Raw genomic sequence first — 18,899 nt, 5'->3', positions numbered from 1 at the left:
ACCCCTGCTCCCCCCGGGGGCACGGCACCCCCCGCCCCGTCCCGGAGCTTCGCGGCCCGTTCTGCCCGACCGAGGCGTCGAGGGCAGCACCGCCCGATCCGCGCAGGCCTCGGGGTGGGCCTGGGCTCGGTGCGTTCCCCGCTGCACCCGGCGGGACGGGAGCGGCTGCGGGAGCTGCCGGCCCCATCGCTGCTCCCGGGCCGTGATGTATCCGCAGGGTGGCCCGGGTCCCGGCTTCCAGGCCCGAGTACCCCCACCACGATGAGACGGCGCTCCTGTCCCGAGGGCTGCACATGAGATACGGATTATAACAAAGCATCACTTCAACCACAAATAGAAAGCAGCCGCCTCCGGGATCCATTGCTACAGCATCTGACAGCTTGCAGCCATACCACAGAACAGCTTAGGACAGGAAGCGATCTCCTCTTACAAATTACAGGAGTGAATTTACATAGGGCAAATGCTTCCCGTTTTGTAGAGACCAGAGCGAGACCGCATACGGCAGCGGCTGAGCACCTCGCAGCTCTCCAAACCCTTCCCGACGTGCTGCCGTTTCCCAGAGGGAGGAAACCTGTGCCTCCCAGGGCGCCCGGCAGGGTCAGGGTCAGCCAGACCAGCAGGGAGCACGGCTGTGGTGCTGCACCCTATAGCACACGTTCGGGATGGTCCGAGGATCTCGCAGCTCAGCCCTCTGTGCAGAGGTTTTTTTCCCCACTCAGTCATTTCATCCACGTTTGGCAGCTCAGCAGTCCTTTGCCTGGGTAAAAATCTGCAAGGCTTTGACAGGGAACACAGACAGCAGTGAGAGCAAAAACATTAGAGGCACATCCTTGGCTTTCAGTGAGTACAAGTACATATGCCACAACATTTGCCTTCCCCAAGTTAAATACAGATCGGTGCATCCTCAGTGCCTTGCAGCGAGCTTTGTGACTGAAATATCTTGTTCGAGTCCAGCCTCGCTTCAGAGGAAGCAGGCGATCAAATTTCTTTATGTCCTTTGATCCGGATCCTTGCTGCAAATGACACCAGCAAGGAAGGAGAAATGGGAAAAGAAGTGCACAACTATTAAGAAATCAAATAGTGAGTTTAATTCAGCCAGTCCCAACTGAACTGAGAATTCCCCGGGGAAAACAAAACTGCCACGGGAAACACAGAACATACGTTGTTTCTTTGACAGTTGGCAATAACAACCATGTGAAAAGGTGAGAGCGACATTTCTGCCTCTTCTGAAGTACAAAAGGTTCCACACGTTCTGAAAGGTTCTCAAAGTTCCCCTTGTCATTTTTACTGGATGTGTAAATTCTGGAGGTCGGGACAGCAGATCTGTGTTCTCTGATGCGAGTTTGAGTCAGATGCCCGTGCTGAAATGTTTTACAGATGAAGAAGCATCTGTAAAGAAAAACCCGGGGCTTCTTGGTATGGTTCAAACTAGCCCATAATCCTGAAGAACCTCCCCCAAAAAATCCACCCTATTATTATGTTGAAGAACATGAGCCCATCTTTCCCAGCAGCCCAACTTGGGCTTAAGGGAGAAGTAGGCAGAATCAGTCCACCGAGAACTCTGGGCCAGCCGTGATGGGGGAGCTGGCTGGACAGCACGGCTGAGTTTTTCTTAGCACTGAAATACTTTTTCCAAAGCAATACCAAAAAAGGTTTGTTTCTAGGTCAAGACCTCAGCACTAAATTTTAACCAGGAGTTGACAGTCAAGCTTTAACACAGCCGTAAAATGGATTCACGGTAGAAGCTCAGGCATTCTTTTTCTAATTAGGAAACAGTCCCCAAGCCTCGTGCATTTAAAGGTGAGAGCTATTTTTGACATAAAAGTTAGCACGTAGTTCCTGTGTCACCCTTCAGTCGCTGTTCTGGAAGCTGTGAGTGAGAGATCAAGGATAAGCATAGCAAGCATAAATATGATGCATTAAATAACACGTAGAAAGGGACTTAGTTCAAGTTTTCCTCTGCCTGCCAATAATGCAAGGGGATGATTTATTTTTACACTTAGTATTTATCCTAAGCAGCAATGGTTAGAAGATCCACATAAGCACAAAGAAAGAAATAGATCCGAAAGCCATTTACAAATGTGAAGTGCTTTTAATAGCTGCCTTTCAAAATGCTGTTAAATCTGATTGTGAGATGGATAGTCTAAGGCACCAAGGAAGCAAGGCAGTTTGCAGAAGGACTTTGTGCCAAACAACCATGGTCTTCTCTTTGAGAACTCAGCTCTCATATGGGGATCCTGGGGAGGAGGGTCAGAAACAAACTGAACACACAATGCTTTCAGAAACCTGCCTGTTCTTTATATGCTCATTTTCCTTCTTTATTTGGTGAGAATCTCAACAGCTCTGGCTGTTTTCAGCAGTTCTCAAAATGTGTCTCAGTGACCATTTCTAAAATAAAAGTCAGTGAAGAGTGAACAGAACTACAGAGGCTTATCGGCACCGTTAATGCCACGCGCTGATCCCCTGCAGGCCCTGCCCCTTTATGTAACAGGGATTGTTTCAGCTAAAACAGCTTATTGCTCTTTGGTGTTTTTCTTTAAATGCAGACATTAGATACCTCCCTCCTTCTGACACTGAAACCCTTAGAATCATAGAATTACCCAGGTTGGAAAAGACCTTGAAGATCATCAAGTCCAACCGCAGCCTTCTTCTGACCCTTGTAAGAGGGGAAAAATGCAATGGGAATCAAAACGTAACCTAAGAGAATAACACAGATATGCTTTTCTCTCTTGCCGGTGATCTACCTTTGAAGAAAAACCCTCACCAATTTACATCTCTCAGGTGCAACTCCCCAATGCCAACAACACGTGAGGCCCACCCCTCATCTCTCCTCAGCCCAAATACCTCCTGAGAGTTGTGGATACTGCAAGCAAAGAAGAGAACAGCCTGGGAAGGCCCCTGGCACAGCCTGATGGCGGCTTTGGCAGCCGTGCTGCAGTACTTACTTCCTGCTGGCCCACCTCCCCGGAAGCATCCAGCCAGCACCACGGCGTCACTCCAGCTCTCCATGCGCAGAGGTGAGTTTTCATGTCACTGCTCTGACCGCTCTGCCCTTCCGCAGCACAAATCCTTCCAAAGCAAAATTCGGTTTTGTGAAACTACCGCTCAGTGCTGAGCCGTTGCCCTAACACCGAATGCTTATGAAAAGAAAAAAAATCAGAACCTTTTTGAACCACTTGCAATCGGAGACCTGAACCGACTTGATGTGAAAACCAATTCAACCAACAGAAGCAATCTGCTTCCCTGGGTGTTGGATGACATCCAGCTTAAAAGTTTCCGTGAAATAAACTAGGCTAAATGCATCGGCTGCACAGAAACACTCGGTGTGAGGGGAGCATCTGTTCTTCACATCTATGGATTGCCGACAGCATTCACGTCCCACAGCCGAGGGGACACGAGTTGCCACACCAACTGCTGTGGCCACGCGTGCCTCCCACCTGCGGCCGGCCTCGCTGCCGTCAGCGCTGCGGATGAGCCATTCACACAAGGCACAAACTACTTGACCAGGCAGCTTCGGGTTGTCAGAAAACAGCTTAATGTATTTTGTATGACGGCGTTACAAGTGAAATTAATGTCTGCGTTGAGACAGCTGAGGAGCACACCTCGGAACCATTTATGCACAGTACAAAGCAAATGTTTACCCAAGTACGAATGAAACAGGTTGACAATTAGCTAATGCAGCTCTGTGGACATAAACCAGGTACATTTGAGCAGAACCAACATAAAATAAAAAGGAAACAGCCCTTTTCCTATCCAGTGCTAAGAGCACCGCCGTGAGTGGTCGGGGAAGTGTCTGGTACATTGAAAAATTTCCGTGCCAGTGTTTAATGTGTTTATTCTACCGCTACTCTGCTGGGATAAAAATAACACCAGCAGGGCACGCTGGCGGGACGATGGATCCCCTGTCAATACTGCAGTAATTGACAACATACAATTAAGTCTCACACCTGTTTATTGTAAGTAATTCATAGATAACCACTTCTCGTACACATTTTCACATTGGCTTTTAATGCTTTTGTTTTTTTTCAAGCTCAGGGACACCCAAACTTCATCTAAGGGTCATCTCTGCAGTTTACCCAGATCCAGAATGCCGTACCTACTACGTAAAACTGGTGCAAGTTGGTATCACTGCGATGGGTAACAGAGATGGCTTGGAAACTACACAACCCAACATGCAACGCCCGTCAGCACGGGCTGCTCTACGCTAAGGGAGGAAGGATTTTTGCTGGGGTGCATTCAACTCACATGCCTCATGTTGGCCGTATCAGCCTAAGTCATGCAGCTGTCTGCACGCAACGCTCTACACAGTGCAAAAACGAAGACGTCTATACATCTGGAGTAAGAACAGTGGTAACAAAGTCATAGCTACATATTCTTCTCTACATTTTTGTTTATTGAGACAAACTAATTAAAAGGCACAAACATAGGGCATATGTTTACATGGACATTATAACAAACATATACATTAAAAGTGTAGGAATGTGTTTCCTTTCTGCTAAACAGAAAGTTCCTAAGCTTTTATATATACAAAAGTTGTACAATTTGATGTCCTAAAGTACAAAAGATCATTTATAAAATTATTTTACACTAAGCTCTTTTTTTTTTGTTGTTTTTGTTTTACTATGTAGTCCAAGCCCCTAGAACAGTTTCACGTAATGATGCGGATACCTGTCACCTGACCCAGCAGCCTGGCAATCACTGCTTGTACTGACACGGCAGGGTAGGAACGGAAGCGGTCCATTTGACTAGTCAGTCCTGCTAGCACTCTGTGAAAATGCGCACACGCTAATCTCCATAGCTTTCAGCTTCATTAAAATAAAAACATCTCAACTCATTATTATTATTATTTCTTTTTTTTTGTGTTTTGTTTTTTTTTTTAATGTAGAGTCTTGGTTTTAGGGTGGGGTGGTTGGTTTGGGTTGGTTGTTTTTTTGTTGTTTTTTTTTGCTGTTTTTTTTTTTAAACAAAGTTTTAAAAATGTGAATATGTGACATGATAGTCTAAAAAGTATATCTGTTTCCCTAGATTTTGCTTTCTACGTTATGTACAGATAAACAGGTTAAGAAATAAAAAGCACATGTAGCTTCAACATGTGTGACCATTTGTGGAGCAGTTCTGGGTCAGACAGTTCAGGCCGTCGCCCCAGAACTCCCACAAATTGATAGAAATGTGTTAACACAATAGAAGAGTAACGTAAAAATGATGATGTTTGCAAATATTTACAAAGTTGAACAGATTTGCACAACACTTGATTAAGAAATAGGGGAGAAATTAAAAGACGCTCTCTGCTTGTCCTGAAGGGGCATCCTACCTAGTTAGTGGTTAGAATAAAAACTGTATACAATTTAATATAAGACAAAACTTCTAGTGAACAACTAACACGTCTGTCCCCTGCTGTCACACCAGCAGGTTCTGATTGCGAGGCAGAGGGCATAAAAATCACACCCAGTGCCTCCAGAATCTTCCAGCTTAAAGCAATGTTTCTTAAGTTTCAAAGCACTCCTTTTGCTCCTAGGTAAGAGTCCCATAGGGGTCTGACTGCTCAGAGACCATGTTTACATACATTTCGACTCCTCTTCTGTCAGCCACGGCTGTTTCTGGCCAAACAATAACAGTTTGATTTTTAAAAATGTTGACTACAATGCTATGTTCCCTTAGGGTAATATGTTGGGTAATATTTACATCTCCAAATATCAGGTCACAATCCCTATTATATGTCGAAGTTAGAATGATAAGTTATCATATGCTTTGCATATCAGAGCTGGTATCACCTTTCCCATAGGGAATGCTGCCTGAAATTATCATATTCCCAAAGGTAAAATGCATATTTCATCCAAAATGCATTTTTTTTTAAATGACAACATTGTAATTCATTTACTCATTAAAAAAAGAAAAAAAAAGAAAAGAAAAAAAAATAAAGAAAAAAAAGAAAAACCAAAACAAAACAAAAAAAAAAAAACCATCAACACAGACAAAGATTCTACACTAGCCCAAGAAAACGGACCTAAGGACTGGCAAGTTACAATTAGCCATCTGCCCTCTTACAGACACAAAGGGGGTCTTTGCTAGTGTTTAGATTAAAATAATTTGCTAAGTTATCTGGGGGGATAAAACATAAAACTGGTTTTTAATGACTTCCTTAAAGGAAAAAAAAAACCAAAACCAACAACACAAAACCTCTGGCAAATACGTATCTGCTCTAATTCGTCATAAGTCGGCTAAAAGGTAAAACTCACGTTAAATGAAGTGCTCCAGTGAAACTCAAGATTGAACCACACGAGCCAAATCAACAGGGGAAGATGCTACTACGCTCTCTGACAGTGCGTGCCCACGGTGCCTTAGACTGGATGTATGATTAACTTAAAATAAAGGGGGGGAAGGGGGGGAGGGGAAAAAGAAAAACAAAAAACAAACAAAACCAAAACAAAACAAGCAAACAAACCCCAAAAAAAGAACTGCTGGTAAGGATTCCATTTTAATCCTTTTAATACTGTTAAGAAATTCTTTACCAGGGAGGAGACGTGGGCAAGGCCTGGGGCAGGAAAGGCATGCTCTCTACTGGTCTCATTGCTATATTTAAGGGACCAGCTAACGTCATTGGTGTGGGGAGGTTCATGGGAGACGTGATAGTGACTGGGTGTGCTATATTCACTGGAGCGGTTACTGGGGTGGGAAGATTGACCGGTGTGGTGAGCGTTAATGGAGATGTCATGGATAATGGACTTGTTATAGTTACAGGATGCCCTAGGTTCATCGGACTGGATATATTAACTGCACTTGATACATTTACTGGACTTCTCATGCTCATTGCAGCTGCCACTGTGACTGGGTTTGTGATAGTCCCAGAAGCCACAGAGGACGTTATATTGAATGGAGTAGTAAGAGTCACAGGCGTAGTAGCAGCAGTGGAGGTTTGGCACAAGTTAGCAGCTTCTAAAAATGAGACATAAAAAGACAAAAAGTTTTTAACACATAAAAAACCATGGACGAGATCTAAAAACAAAAACAAAAACAAAAAATCGAACAAGTACAAAGGTACAAATTCTGGAATCATCTTCTGTTAGGAATTATTATCAACTTAAATCAGTTAACATTCTACAGCCTACAAGAAATACAAACTCTCATGCAGTTCATTTGAATTCAGTACTTTTTCCCCAGGAAATCAAACAAGGTTGTCTTATAAAAAGGGTTTCAACGTTCATAACAGCAGTAGCGTACAATCAAAAAATCCTCCCGAGAGGAACATTATAAATAGAGGAGAGAGTGTACATACCGAATGGTACGTACTCTATAGCCTTCTCAAAGGTGAACTGACATTCTGTGAAGGTTTTAAAAAGTCGTTATTAGGGACTGAGAAGCACAGCTCATTGCAATATTTACCCGCTTAATTCACACTTAATCATTTCTACTAAGCTGTTCCACCGATCGCAGTGCTCCTACTGAGTCATTTCCAAAGCTCCCGAGTCCAGAGAGCCAACAACCCCACCACCTCCTCAGCTCTCACACAAAGCTACCGCCCCGCACCAAGCTCTGCGTTACTCTGGTTTGCAGCAAGCAGGAATTAAGCACCACATAAGGAAGAGCCAGGAGGCCCGTACCCGCTGCTGGGCACTGCCGGGCTGCAGCGTGGGGATCGCTGGGCATCAGCACCACCTGCCGGCTGCCCACACTACGAGGCTCCAAAAACAGAAGTGGGCTGATGGCCGTGGGTGAAGGAAGGGGGTGGCTGCTAGAGAAACCAACTAAAATGCATTCTAGGTCAAGGTTACAGCACGTCTAAGTCGTGTCTTATTCCACATTTGTAGGGTAGGACACCAAGCTCAGTCTACACCCACATGTCAGGAGGTAAAGCAGGAGCAAAGAGTCCACTCTGCCACTTGGGCAACACAAATGTACCAAGACAGAGTTAACTTTGAAAGCAACATTAGCCCCATTCAAGGGTTACTGTTGGTTCTTCAAAGTCCATATCTAGGAGGGGTGGGAGGGAAGGGAAAGAGTGGAAAAAAAAAAAAAAAAGAATAAAAAAAACTGTGAAAATAAAATAGCGTAAGACTAAAAAAAATCCCCCATATTGTAAAGCCAACACAACAGGTGGCACCAGCGCAGGAGAACCAGCAGGAGAAGAGCAGCACACAGGCATGACACTGGCTGGCCTAGCTTCGCCCTCCAAGCGCAGTCACACACCAACAGCCCACCCACGTCCCTTCCCCAGTTCAGTTCATTAAACAACTAACATCCATTCCACAGCATTTCTCCCCACTCCCCTCCCTCACCCACCAGTCCGTCCAAAAGCAGATTCTGTTACAGCGTACACATAATGGCAATAAGAAAGGGAGGGGAGAGGAAACAGGAACAGGCAGAAAAAAGTTACTAGGATTTTCTAAATCCAGCACCCCTTTGCTTTATCCACTTAGCGGCCTGATCATGTTTAACGTCTGCTACTGCTACATTTTAACATGAACAACTTGTTTCTAAACTGTCAAATCACAGCACTCAATTCAATTGGAATAACAGTGAAGGAGAAAGGAGCTAGCAGCCTCATACACAAATATGACCTAGAAAAGAGTGAAGAAACTGAAAGGAAGTTTAAGAGAAAAAGGGGGGAAAAAAGTGAGTTGAGAACATTTATTACTAAAAACAGCCAGTGAAAAGCAGCAAGCGGTCACAAAGATTTCTTCTAAAACACATAATCTACAGGAGTCAATGACAGGCATCAGAAGGCGAACTGTTGCAAAAAGAATAAGCCAGCAGTAGCAGGAAGCTTTAAACTATTGTACACTAAGCAAGACACTGAGCTGAAGCAATCTATTCTCTACAAAGCTGACACACTGACCAACAAAAGGAAACTATTCAACTTTGGTGACAGAAGGACGGGCATGTGTAAGCTGGGTGCTAGCAGTGATGAAAAGCACTTTCAAGATGAGTTAATTTTGATTTAGAAGAAAAAAAAGAGATGGAAAAGTAAGTTCTACAAGTTTCTGAAAACTTCATGCAATACAATCGAGTTATAGATGAAGTGAATGGAATAAGTGAGGAGAGAAAGGCTGGAAGGGACACAGAAAGCATTCACATGCAAGCTGATGATGACACAAAGACGGAGGTGTTATATGTGTGTACATATATACATAGAAATATATATATGCACACAAGTTAACAACGGGTAAATATACATAAACACAGCTCAAAACCACATGCAAGTCGAAAAACACACTCTTGCCTTGGAGCAGATACAAACATCCTTTTATAATTGATGGCTGCTACATACGCTCTGAAGCACAGAGACCAGCGGGAAGTAAGCAACAGAGATCCTTTACGAGCTTAATTGTGGTGATTATATCCTCCTGCTCATTTTTAGCTATGCCTTCTAACTTTTGAGAACGACATTTTCACCTACCACTCCTTTCTTACTCCTCAAGCTCCCCATATAACCATAAACTCAATTATCTTATAAAACCAAGACAGTAAGTACTGTTTCATTTTACCTTTCTTCCTCGCTTTGACGGCCTCTTCCCACAATCTCAAGGTCTCTACCTGCTTTCCAGGCCAACTTGTGACATGCTGCTGCTGCTGCTGTTGCTGCTGCTGTTGTTGCTGTTGCTGCTGCTGCTGTTGCTGCTGTTGCTGTTGTTGTTGCTGCTGCTGCTGCTGTTGCTGCTGCTGCTGCTTCTGATTGCTGGTCTCTTCACTCATGCATGCTATGCCAATTAAGTAAGAACACAAATTCACCTTGAAAATTTAATCTGTTTTCTGCTGAGATGACAAAGGTTTCTTCCAAAAAGAGCACGGAATCTCGCAGGATTCCAGGAGCAAAAAATCACAGAGGTGCTTATAAACCATACAATTAATTCTGCATTATATACAACTACTTTTCCAATGTTTAAAACAAAATGCACATCAGGAACATCTGCTTTCTCTGCCAAAAATGAACTTCTTTCTTATTATTTTATTTGTATTTTAGAAAGACTGAAACAAAAGCCCACAGCGAGTCTCTAGAACTTAAAAGTTGTTTTTGTTAAATCTCAGCTCCATTTTTTTCTTAAAAGCCTTTTGACTTTTCCTTCCAAGCATGACTTCAAATTTTCAGTTTCCCCTGTCATACAGAACAGCACGTTACTTCCCCCTGGCCACATCGCAGCTCATCATTTCCACCTCTACCAATTGCTGTAGCTGCCTCGGATGAACTGGCTTAGCACCGCTGAACTGGCTTACAAAGCTGGAGCTGAAACCCTACACCTCAAAAAATATCTCACATCCAAATATCCAAGCTCAACAATCAGGCATTTTCAACATCCCCAGCAGCACAGTCTAGCAGCAAACCAATTCCACATATGCCAATTTCTACAAAGAACCTGTTATGAAATATCTATTTTTAATAGGTGCGAATACCCACAGAGATGGGTATGTTCTTGCATTTTAATGTAATCAAAGGCAATTCCCTTTGCAAACACATTGGTATTAGAAATGCTTTTAAAACGTTCACCTACTTTTATTGATGCCTTGTTTACAGGTATTACAGTTGATACTTTGGCTCTGCCCGTGTGTCTTTAAGTGGCTGGTGATATATGCTGCACTCAGAAGTTTACCACAGATATTACACGATACCTTTCCTTCATGGCGCACCATGTGTGTCCGCAGTCTGTCTTTGGTGGCAAAGGCAGCAGTGCACGTCTATATGAAGGACAACAGTTAGACTCAAAGCACAGACAGTATCGTTACAGTATGAATTGCATGCCCACTGCAAACCCGTTCTACTTTCTAGGTGCAAAAGGTGTCTTACGGGTACTGACTACCTCAAGTTTTGCCCACATTTATAGAGAGACCAAAAGCAAACAGCTGAGCAGAGCTCAGCATTACCCAGGAGCTTCATGGAAGCTGGCTTCAGAGATGACTAGGACAAAATGGGCACCCTCAACTACCTGAGCTATCCTAAAGCACCGGGTTGCCTTACCTAACAAAGCAAGAGTTGGCTTACAAAAACCCACCTACAACAGGCACCGTTGGTATCTGATACCATTTTACTATACAAAGCTGAAGTGTTCGATTACTTCTGCCTCCACCAAATCAGAAGAGGGAAACAAAACCTTTTCCTAAAGCCATTCTTTTTACACAAAACTTTCATATATACGATGAGTCACTAAAACACAGGTTGGAACACGCAGGTATATTCCAAGCAAAACAGTTGATTGTTCAAAGGTATTCAGGTTATTTCTCTTACACTACATCATCAATTTACGGCAACATGCTTTCACGTTCTGACAAAACAGCACATCCAGAATCAACTACTCCACTGCACTTCTAAGGGATACACTGAGAAACGCATTGCACACGTGGCTGTGCTGAGCTGAGGACACTGCTACAATCCTCCTGCTAAGTGTACCATGAAACAACTCCGTTGTTCTCCAGGAAAGCAAGAAGCCTCTCATCTTCCTGCGGGAGCTGCCCCTGCAGCCTTTCAAACTGCTGCCACGCAGCTGCTAAGTAGTGCAGATGAGACCTTATTCCCAAACCCACATTCCACAGAAAAGTCCAAGAGCAAATGCGGTTCTGCAACCATTACTCCCCTGGGATTCTAACTATACAACGATACATTGTTCTTAGTAAATAATGGTAGCCCTTACTTGGCATTTGAAGGGTCTCTCTGTTGAATGAACATGTTTAACGTGACAGCTTAAATGATCAGGCCTGCAAAAAGAACAGGAAAGAAAAGGCGCACTGTTACAAATAGGCAGCAATGACACCTGGACTCACAGTGCCAAACAGCGCCCTGCAGCCCACACCCCCCTGCCTACACTGACTGCTGCCCGGGGTAATGCAGAGGAGCCACAGCCTTCAGTGTAAAACTTAGTTCTTACACAGCTGGAAAGGGCAGCACCTCATGTAGAGGTGACAGACCGACAGCCCTATGGCACACCTTGCTGAGGGGCAGGGTGACAGCCCGCTGTGCCCGATGGCCTTGAGCGGCTCTGCGAGCACCACCAGCAGAATGGATGTGTCCAAGGCAAGGAAACATTTCACAACATTGTGGCTAAAGGCGTCAGCTCGCTGCCCTCCTGTGCCCCAGAGCTGAGCATGGCTCTTATCCCCTCGCCCCTCTCCCACCCCTCGCTGCGATAGCTTAACCCCTCTTGGTTATAAAAGCCAATACTTGAGCTCGCCTGGGATTTTCTACATGGTACCTCGAGAAGCCTTTTCCACAAACACCACAGGTGTACGGTTTCGTGATGCCACCCTCGTGAGACCTCACGTGGTAGGTCATGCGATCCTTTCTCTTGAAGCGCTGATTGCAAATCGGACATTCGAAGGGTTTTTCATCCGAGTGGGACAGCTTGTGCCTGTTGAGGTGGTACACGTCCCTGAAGGCCTTCCCGCACATCTCGCAGGCGTGGTTCTTCTTGACGGGTTTGCTGGGCTTCTTCACCGTCTGCGTCACTGCCATGGCCGTGGCACCGGCGCTGCTGCTGGGGTTGGTGGCGGAGGAAGACGTAGTGACTGTGGACAGGATGCCCGCGATGGTGGACACCAAGGAGCTCCGGCTGTTGTCACCGGCGATGGTGGAGATAAGGGGCACCATTGTGGTGGGAGTTTTCTTTGGCCGTGACACCAATTTTATCCCCGTGTGGCAGGACTCGTGGCGCCTCAAATGGTAGCTGTCCCTGAAAGCCTTACTGCAGTAAGTGCACACAAAGGAGGTTTTAGGTTTTTCCTTTTTAATCCCTACAATAGCATCCTTTAATGTTTCCGGTGCGGGCTGAGGTTTCTGCGTTATCGGTAAGGGCAGAATCGGCTTCTGATCGGGTGGCTCCACTGCAGAGCTCAGCAGAGGCAACAAGCTGTTCTGCGCTGCCTGCTGTTGGTGATGGGAGGCTTCGTGTGCCTAAAACCAAACAGCCACATTTCAGTCCGTGGGAGGGGAGCTCCCCTCGACGCGGTGAGAACATTTACACGCTACAGCAAAGCAAATGTTAGACCGAAGGCCATGGAGGTGCCAAGCGGGAGGTTACGTAAGTTTGGTTTCAAACAAAGTAACTCACCGCGCGCTCCGAATGCGCACATGGCTGCGGTGAGTAAGTGCAGCCAGGCACACACCGTAGCAATCAAAGCATTATTAAGTTTCCGGAGGGCAACATTTCTCGTGGAAAACAACGAGGCGCCCGTCAGATCTTTTACTGCCGTATCGCTTGATCTTTACATAGCAGATAACTCGTTTTACTAACGATCCTATCAGCTGCCCCAGCAGGACTATCTTTGGAGCTTCTGAGCGCACCGTCAGAGTTGCAAAATCCCGCCCCACCTTCCCACTTACACCCAACTCGCTGCGCGCTGCGGATTCAGCTGCAGCTGCCTGGAGCTGAGCTGCGATAACCCATCTTGTTCAAACAACGCGTTCATACCAGCGCGCGAGCACTGCAACCACAGCAACACAGCCCGGAGCCGCACCACTCGGCAGCACCCTTGAGCTGCCCAACGCACATCTGGGAGCTATCACTGGAGACTGCACAGAGCAGGGCAAGAGCTGGAGGCTGCCCCAAAGCAGCGCCCAACAGCTGAGAGGGACAGAAGGGCTGGGAGGCGCTCTGGAAAGGCAGAAGGACACCGGCACTGTGCCATGGCAGGCGGCCCTCAGCTGAACGGCAGCCCCTGGGCACACAGTGCTGTTCATTTGAAGGCAGAAAACACCAACATCAACCCTCACCCATCAGACGGGGACAAAGCCTGGGCAGATACAAATTTAAAGTGGTTTAGAAACCACACAGAGCAATTCAGCCTAATGGAGCATTAAAATAAATCACTCCAGCACCTTAAGCCAGTTTAAGCGCATCTGTATTCATGATGCATCTCGGTCTCATCAGAGCGGTTCCAGATCAGCCTGGGCATTAGCGCAGTTTGCCCGGTGTGAAGACAAGCCTGTGGAACTCACGCTCAGTGTGAGCTCAGTGCCACGGCCCTGGGGGCTCCTTCCCTACAGCTTTCTTCCCAAAGCAACACGCGATGCTTTCAGGACTCAAATCTGGGCACTGCAGCCCCCACGCATCTGCTTTTGTTTGGCTGCAGACAGACAGCTTTACAAAGCACAGCCCAGCTAATGCTCTCAGTACACAAACCAAACTCACAAGGCAGTGCTCCTGGAAGCACGTTGTGCTCCTTGTGGGGAACCCTTCACAGGCAGCACTTCCCAGCAGCAGCCCCCAGCCCCGCTCTGCTCCCTGCTCCGCTCACACCTCGCAGCGCGGGGCCGATGGCCTTTGGATAAAAGCCATCAGTGGACACAAACACTGAGCCACGTGGGAAGGAATACGTGCTTGGTAACACTCTGAGCCTATCTGACAGGAAAACAGTTTGCGGGTTCGGTTTGATAACAGGAGAGCAAACTTGCAGGAGCCGTCAGGAGCCTGCACAGCCCTGTGGCTGTCAGGAGCATGGGATGCACCAGGTGCCCGCATGTCACCGCTGCAGCCCTGCAAACAGCAGCAGCAGGGCTGCGTGCAGGAGGGATCAGCACAGAGCAAAGCACAGGGCAGTCCTGCTGGCCACGCTGCCAAACCAGCACCACACACCACCTCAACACACAGCTCTTGTCTGAGCCGGGCAGCAGGGAACTTCCACCACCGCTGTGCAATGGGACACCTCCATTGCATTATAACACATAGAAACAACACGCATCAAAAGCACAGAATTAAGCAAGCTGTGTGCTCCAATACAGCTTAATTTGGAGAAGAAAAAGAACAAAACCACTGACACATTTTACAGCCAACTTTAAATAAGCATTCAACAACGTTGTTAACTGCGGCAGGAGACACTTAAGAGCACCTAAGGATAGCTCCCGAGATACGGTTTCAAAGGCAGAGATAGCAGATCGGATAATAGGAGCCCAAATCCTTTGGACCGGGTTCAAATTCGCTCAGTTTATGGTTATTTTTAAGCCTTACAATATCATCAGCTCTCAGAGGCACCGAGGCACTCCTTCCCACCACAGGGACACGGTCGCTGGCCACAGCCCAATGTATATTCATAAGGCTGCGTGCTGCGGGGCCGCCGCTTACGTAAGGGCTGACGGCCGGGTGAGCAGCGGTGCTTCTTGCCATGCAGCCCCCGGCACACAGCACTGCCCCACAGCACTGCACTGCCCCACTGCACTGCACTGCCCCACTGCACTGCATTGCCCCTTGCTTGCCCTTAGGAGCAGTTTGTACCCCGCTGCTCGGAAGGGGACACAGCACCTGCTGCACAGAGGCCTCTCACACGGCCATGCTGCACTTCACTCTTCTTAACCTTAGCAGCACATCAGCTGCTGCTCCGACCGCCTGGTGCAGCTCTCAGGGCTGTGCTACCAGGCAATGCTCCTTCCTGGGGGGACAGCAAACAAACAGTGTGTGTGACAGGGCTGCAAGATGCAGCGCTGTGAACTTCCAGCGCCAGAGGCAAAGAGATTTTTGTGCTCCAGCCTTAATGTGAGAGCAACAAATTAGCGTGAGTCATATCCCACGTACCCCGTTGGATGGACAACTTTCGCTTCCCAGGCCGATACTCAGAGCGGGTTTTGAACTCACAAGGACGGCTCATTGCACACTGAGCATTGCTTTGGGAGCCAAAGTCAGTGATGGCCACACAGAGCAGCCACAGCTCCGCATAGAAGAGCCGCCCGCCAGCACAGCCCTGCCAGCACATAGAAACCTCCTCGAGAAACAGCACACTACAGGTCAGAGCTGGATGTGATGGACATCGCAGGGCAAACCACCCCTTGGGAATCTGTAAGGCACTCGAATAAAAGCCCCCGGAGAAGAGCTGGTGGATGTTTGTCCCGTTGTGTCATTGAAGCCATGACGTACTTTTTGGTCACTCGTTTGAGCCAACGGGGACAGCGGGGAGAAGGAAGGGCAGAAAGGAGCACAGAGAAGCACCTCGTGCCGCTCGGTTCCGCACGGTGCTCACAGCCCGAGTCCCCGCTTTTAACAAAACGACTCTAGAAGCGGCACTCCGTGTTTATTGCGGGGCTGGGAGCTTTATTAGCCGGGGGAAAAAGAACGAGGAAAAAAAATCGGAGGCGACCCGCCGCTCCGGAGCCGCCCGGTGCCGCCTCCCGGCCCAACACCGGAGCGGCGCGGTGCGGGCGGTACCGGCTCCCAACCACGGCGGTAAAACCCTCCGCCGCTGGGGATCGCGGCCCCGGATACGGCCGAGGTTCCGCCCGGCCGCCCCGCACCGCCCCGCCGGGCTCAACCTCCCGCAGATCGGCGGCCGAGGGCGACGATGCGCGGATTTATCCGACTCCCCTTTTCGCGACGCCGCAGCCCCGCGCCTCATCGCCTCCGTGCGAACCGGAGAAAAACAACGGCGGGCAGCGGGGCCGGGATGCGGCGACAAAAGGCCGGAGCGGTTCGGGCTCAACGCCGCGCATCGCCCGACGGAACGAACCAACGGCGGCACGAGGCCAGAGCCGGGATTAACGGCCCCGCAGCGGCCGAGGCTGCGCCGTGAGCGGCCTTTGGGCGGGGAGCGGGAGGGGGGAAAAAACTCGAATAAAGATGAAAATAACAGCGGGAAAAGGGATAATCCGCGTGATAACGGCGGGGCTGCGCCTAAAGACAGCGCACAGCGAGCAGGAAAACACACAACGAGGGGGGGGATAAAGACGGGAAAAAAGTAGCGGGGAGAGGAGGAGGAAAAGGAGAGGGAAGGAGGGAGGGAGGGCAGCAGGGCAGCACGGAGCCCGGCGGGGCGGGCCGGCCGCGGGGCCGGGGGAGGCGGGCGGGGGCCGGGCGGCGGCGCTGAGTGACAGCCGGGCCCTGCTGGAGCGCCGCGACCGCGGGGAGGGAGGGAAGGGAGAGGAGGGGGGCGCGGGCGGCCGCGGCGGGGCCTCACCTGAAAGAGGAACGCGGTCCAGTTGGCCTCCATGGCGGGGGCGTCCCGGCCTCGGCGGGCGGCGGCGGCTCCGGCGGCGGCTCCGGCGGCGCGGCGCCCCCCTCCCTCCTTCCCCCGGGCCCCAGCTACATGGAGCCGACAACAAAGCGGCGGCGGCGGCGGCGGCTCAACATGGCAGCGCCGAGCGGCCGCTTCCGCTAACCTCCGGGCTGCACCACTGCGGCCCAGAGGGGGGAGGCGGCGGCGGCGCGGCCCGGCGGGGCGGTGCGGGCCCGGAGCTCCGCGGCGCCGCCCCCGCCGCTCCCTCGGCTCGGGGCGGGCGGACGGGCCCCGGTCGGCGCGGCGGGGGGGGCGAGGCGGGTCCGGGGGGCGCCCGTCGGCGGGCGCGGCGGCGGCGACTCTGGACGCGCGCCGGGCCCTTCCCGCGGGGCTGGCAATGGGCCGGTCCCGGGCTGGGGAAGCCGAGGCGAGAGCTGTGGAGAGAGAAGATGGAGGAGCGGGCGCGGTGTCCAGGGCCGCCGTCCCGCCGCCGGCCCCGGGCGGGGGCTCCCGGCCGCGCCGCCCTCCGCTCCGCTCCCCTCCCTCCCGCCTTCCTCCCCGCTCTCCCCGCCCGCCGCCCCCGCCCGCGGCGCTGGGAGGGAGCCGGCAGGAGCCGCGGGGGCGGCGGAGGCGGCGGGCGGGGGGCGGCTGCGCCCCGCGGGTGCGGGCGGAGGGCGGGCGAGGGGCCGCCCCGGGGATCGCTCGTGTCTCCCGTGCCGACCCCGCCGCCCCGCGGACAAACCCGACCCGACCCGTCTCCCCCCGGGCCTCCCCGCCGGGCCTCGGCTGGGCGCCCCCCGAGCGGCGGGCGGCCCGCGATCGGCGGCAGCCGAGGCATCCTCCGTGCGGCGCCCGAATGCAAATGGAAGCCACAAACAATTAAGCGAAGCTTACCCTTAATTATGTGTTTACACACATCAAGCGCGGCCCCGAGAGCGGCGGGATTGGGGCCGAGCCGCGCTCCGGGGGCAGCGCTGCCCCACGGCACCGCCGGGAGCGCGCACGTGTGTGTCCGACACGGGGTGTGAGGGGCCGGAGCCACAACGGAACGGGCTGGATCTGGAGCCGGGGGACACGAGGAGCCCGGGCCGAGGACACGCTTTCCCTTCTGCCCGCAGCTCCTCTCAACCTTCCCCAGGCCCGGCCCCGCATCACCGCGCTCAGCCCTCGGCCGTGGGAGCGTCTGCCCCGTCACTGTGTGCGCAGACACGCGCTGGTGTTGGTCACCGTTGGTTTCCACAGAGCCGAGCTCAGCGTGCAGGGCTCCATCTGCTTCACCTCACTGATGTGTCCCGTGCTATTTCCCCCCTCACTGAGGAGCTGGGCTCTTCTTCCCCCGCTGGGCGCTGGATGATCAATAACACGAAGGATGGTGCCTTCTAGGCAGGCTGGGTTTGCTGCTGCAGCGATGCACCGGCTCAGAGGGGACACAGCCGGAGCCCCAGAGCTGCATCCCGGTGTAAAGGACCCGCTGTGTTTCTCCACCTCCCAACCCTGTTGCAAAACAGCAGCACTTGTGCTGGTGTCTGTGCTTGCAGCTGCTGGATGCACCTTCAGGTACCTGTCGGTTCATTCCTCAAAATCCCAGTGTGGGAGATGAGGGATGATACCAAAATCTGTTTGCAATCCAAAAAGTGTTTTGCAGAGCTCTGCTATGTTGGCACAGAGCACACAGACACACACAGACCGAGGGGGAACACACCAAATACTGACCCTGAGCCCTGAGCTGTGAGACAAACATACAAACACATGGAGAGGACTCCATGGGTTGGCAATGTGAGCATCCCCACAGCCCACCCTATAGCTCCTCCTGTGCCCGAATGGGACAGAGGGCAGCTGCCATCTCCTGCCCTGTGCTCCTGTCTGCCACAGAGAGAGCTGGGAGAGGAACCCCACCCTGACACAGAGGGAAATTGCTGCTGCTGGCGGCGCTTTTCTCCTGGCTACTGGTTATTTTTGTTAGAGCTTATTAATAGGGCTTTGCGAGAGGGCTCTTTGTT

General features: G+C 50.5%; 1 protein-coding gene and 1 long non-coding RNA gene across 7 annotated transcripts; one reads left to right on the top strand and one right to left on the bottom strand.

Moving 5' to 3' along the window:
- Nucleotides 1–143: 143 nt before the first annotated feature.
- On the top strand, nt 144–5,078 carry LOC107322776. The gene is made up of 2 exons (XR_001559043.2): nt 144–3,017; nt 4,031–5,078. It is a non-coding gene; the product is annotated as an uncharacterized LOC107322776 (long non-coding RNA).
- VEZF1 (vascular endothelial zinc finger 1) lies at nt 3,935–17,103 on the bottom strand. 6 transcript variants are annotated; one of them, XM_015881185.2, is made up of 7 exons: nt 16,861–17,089; nt 12,177–12,874; nt 11,619–11,682; nt 10,485–10,668; nt 9,483–9,695; nt 7,274–7,318; nt 3,935–6,933 (listed from the first exon to the last, which is right to left on the bottom strand). In XM_015881185.2, the coding sequence occupies exons 1-7, from the start codon at nt 16,891–16,893 to the stop codon at nt 6,506–6,508; spliced, it is 1,665 nt and encodes a 554-aa protein (XP_015736671.1). In that variant the 5' UTR covers nt 16,894–17,089; the 3' UTR covers nt 3,935–6,505. The 6 variants fall into 6 exon arrangements, 5 of the variants coding, with proteins under 5 accessions (XP_015736671.1, XP_015736670.1, XP_015736672.1 ...); XM_015881184.2 differs by having other exon boundaries at nt 4,596–6,933; nt 12,156–12,874; nt 16,861–17,093; XR_001559042.1 differs by having other exon boundaries at nt 6,610–6,933; nt 7,274–7,968; nt 12,156–12,874; nt 16,861–17,103.
- Between the last annotated feature and the right edge of the window lie 1,796 nt (nt 17,104–18,899).

This window comes from Coturnix japonica, chromosome 19 (assembly GCF_001577835.2).
Source record: "Coturnix japonica isolate 7356 chromosome 19, Coturnix japonica 2.1, whole genome shotgun sequence".
In the NCBI taxonomy this organism is placed as follows: domain Eukaryota; kingdom Metazoa; phylum Chordata; class Aves; order Galliformes; family Phasianidae; genus Coturnix; species Coturnix japonica.
This window is presented reverse-complemented; position numbering and strand designations above follow the sequence as displayed.

Bases quoted from the DNA above. Each gene is read 5' to 3' on its own strand.
- VEZF1 (XM_015881184.2), bottom strand. From the start codon at position 16,893: ATGGAGGCCAACTGGACCGCGTTCCTCTTTCAG. The intron at 12,875-16,860 runs GTGAGGCCCCGC...GTTTGGTTTTAG, and splicing joins GGACCGCGTTCCTCTTTCAG to GCACACGAAGCCTCCCATCA. The intron at 9,696-10,484 runs GTAGGTGAACGT...TAATTGGCATAG, and splicing joins TAAACAAGGCATCAATAAAA to CATGCATGAGTGAAGAGACC.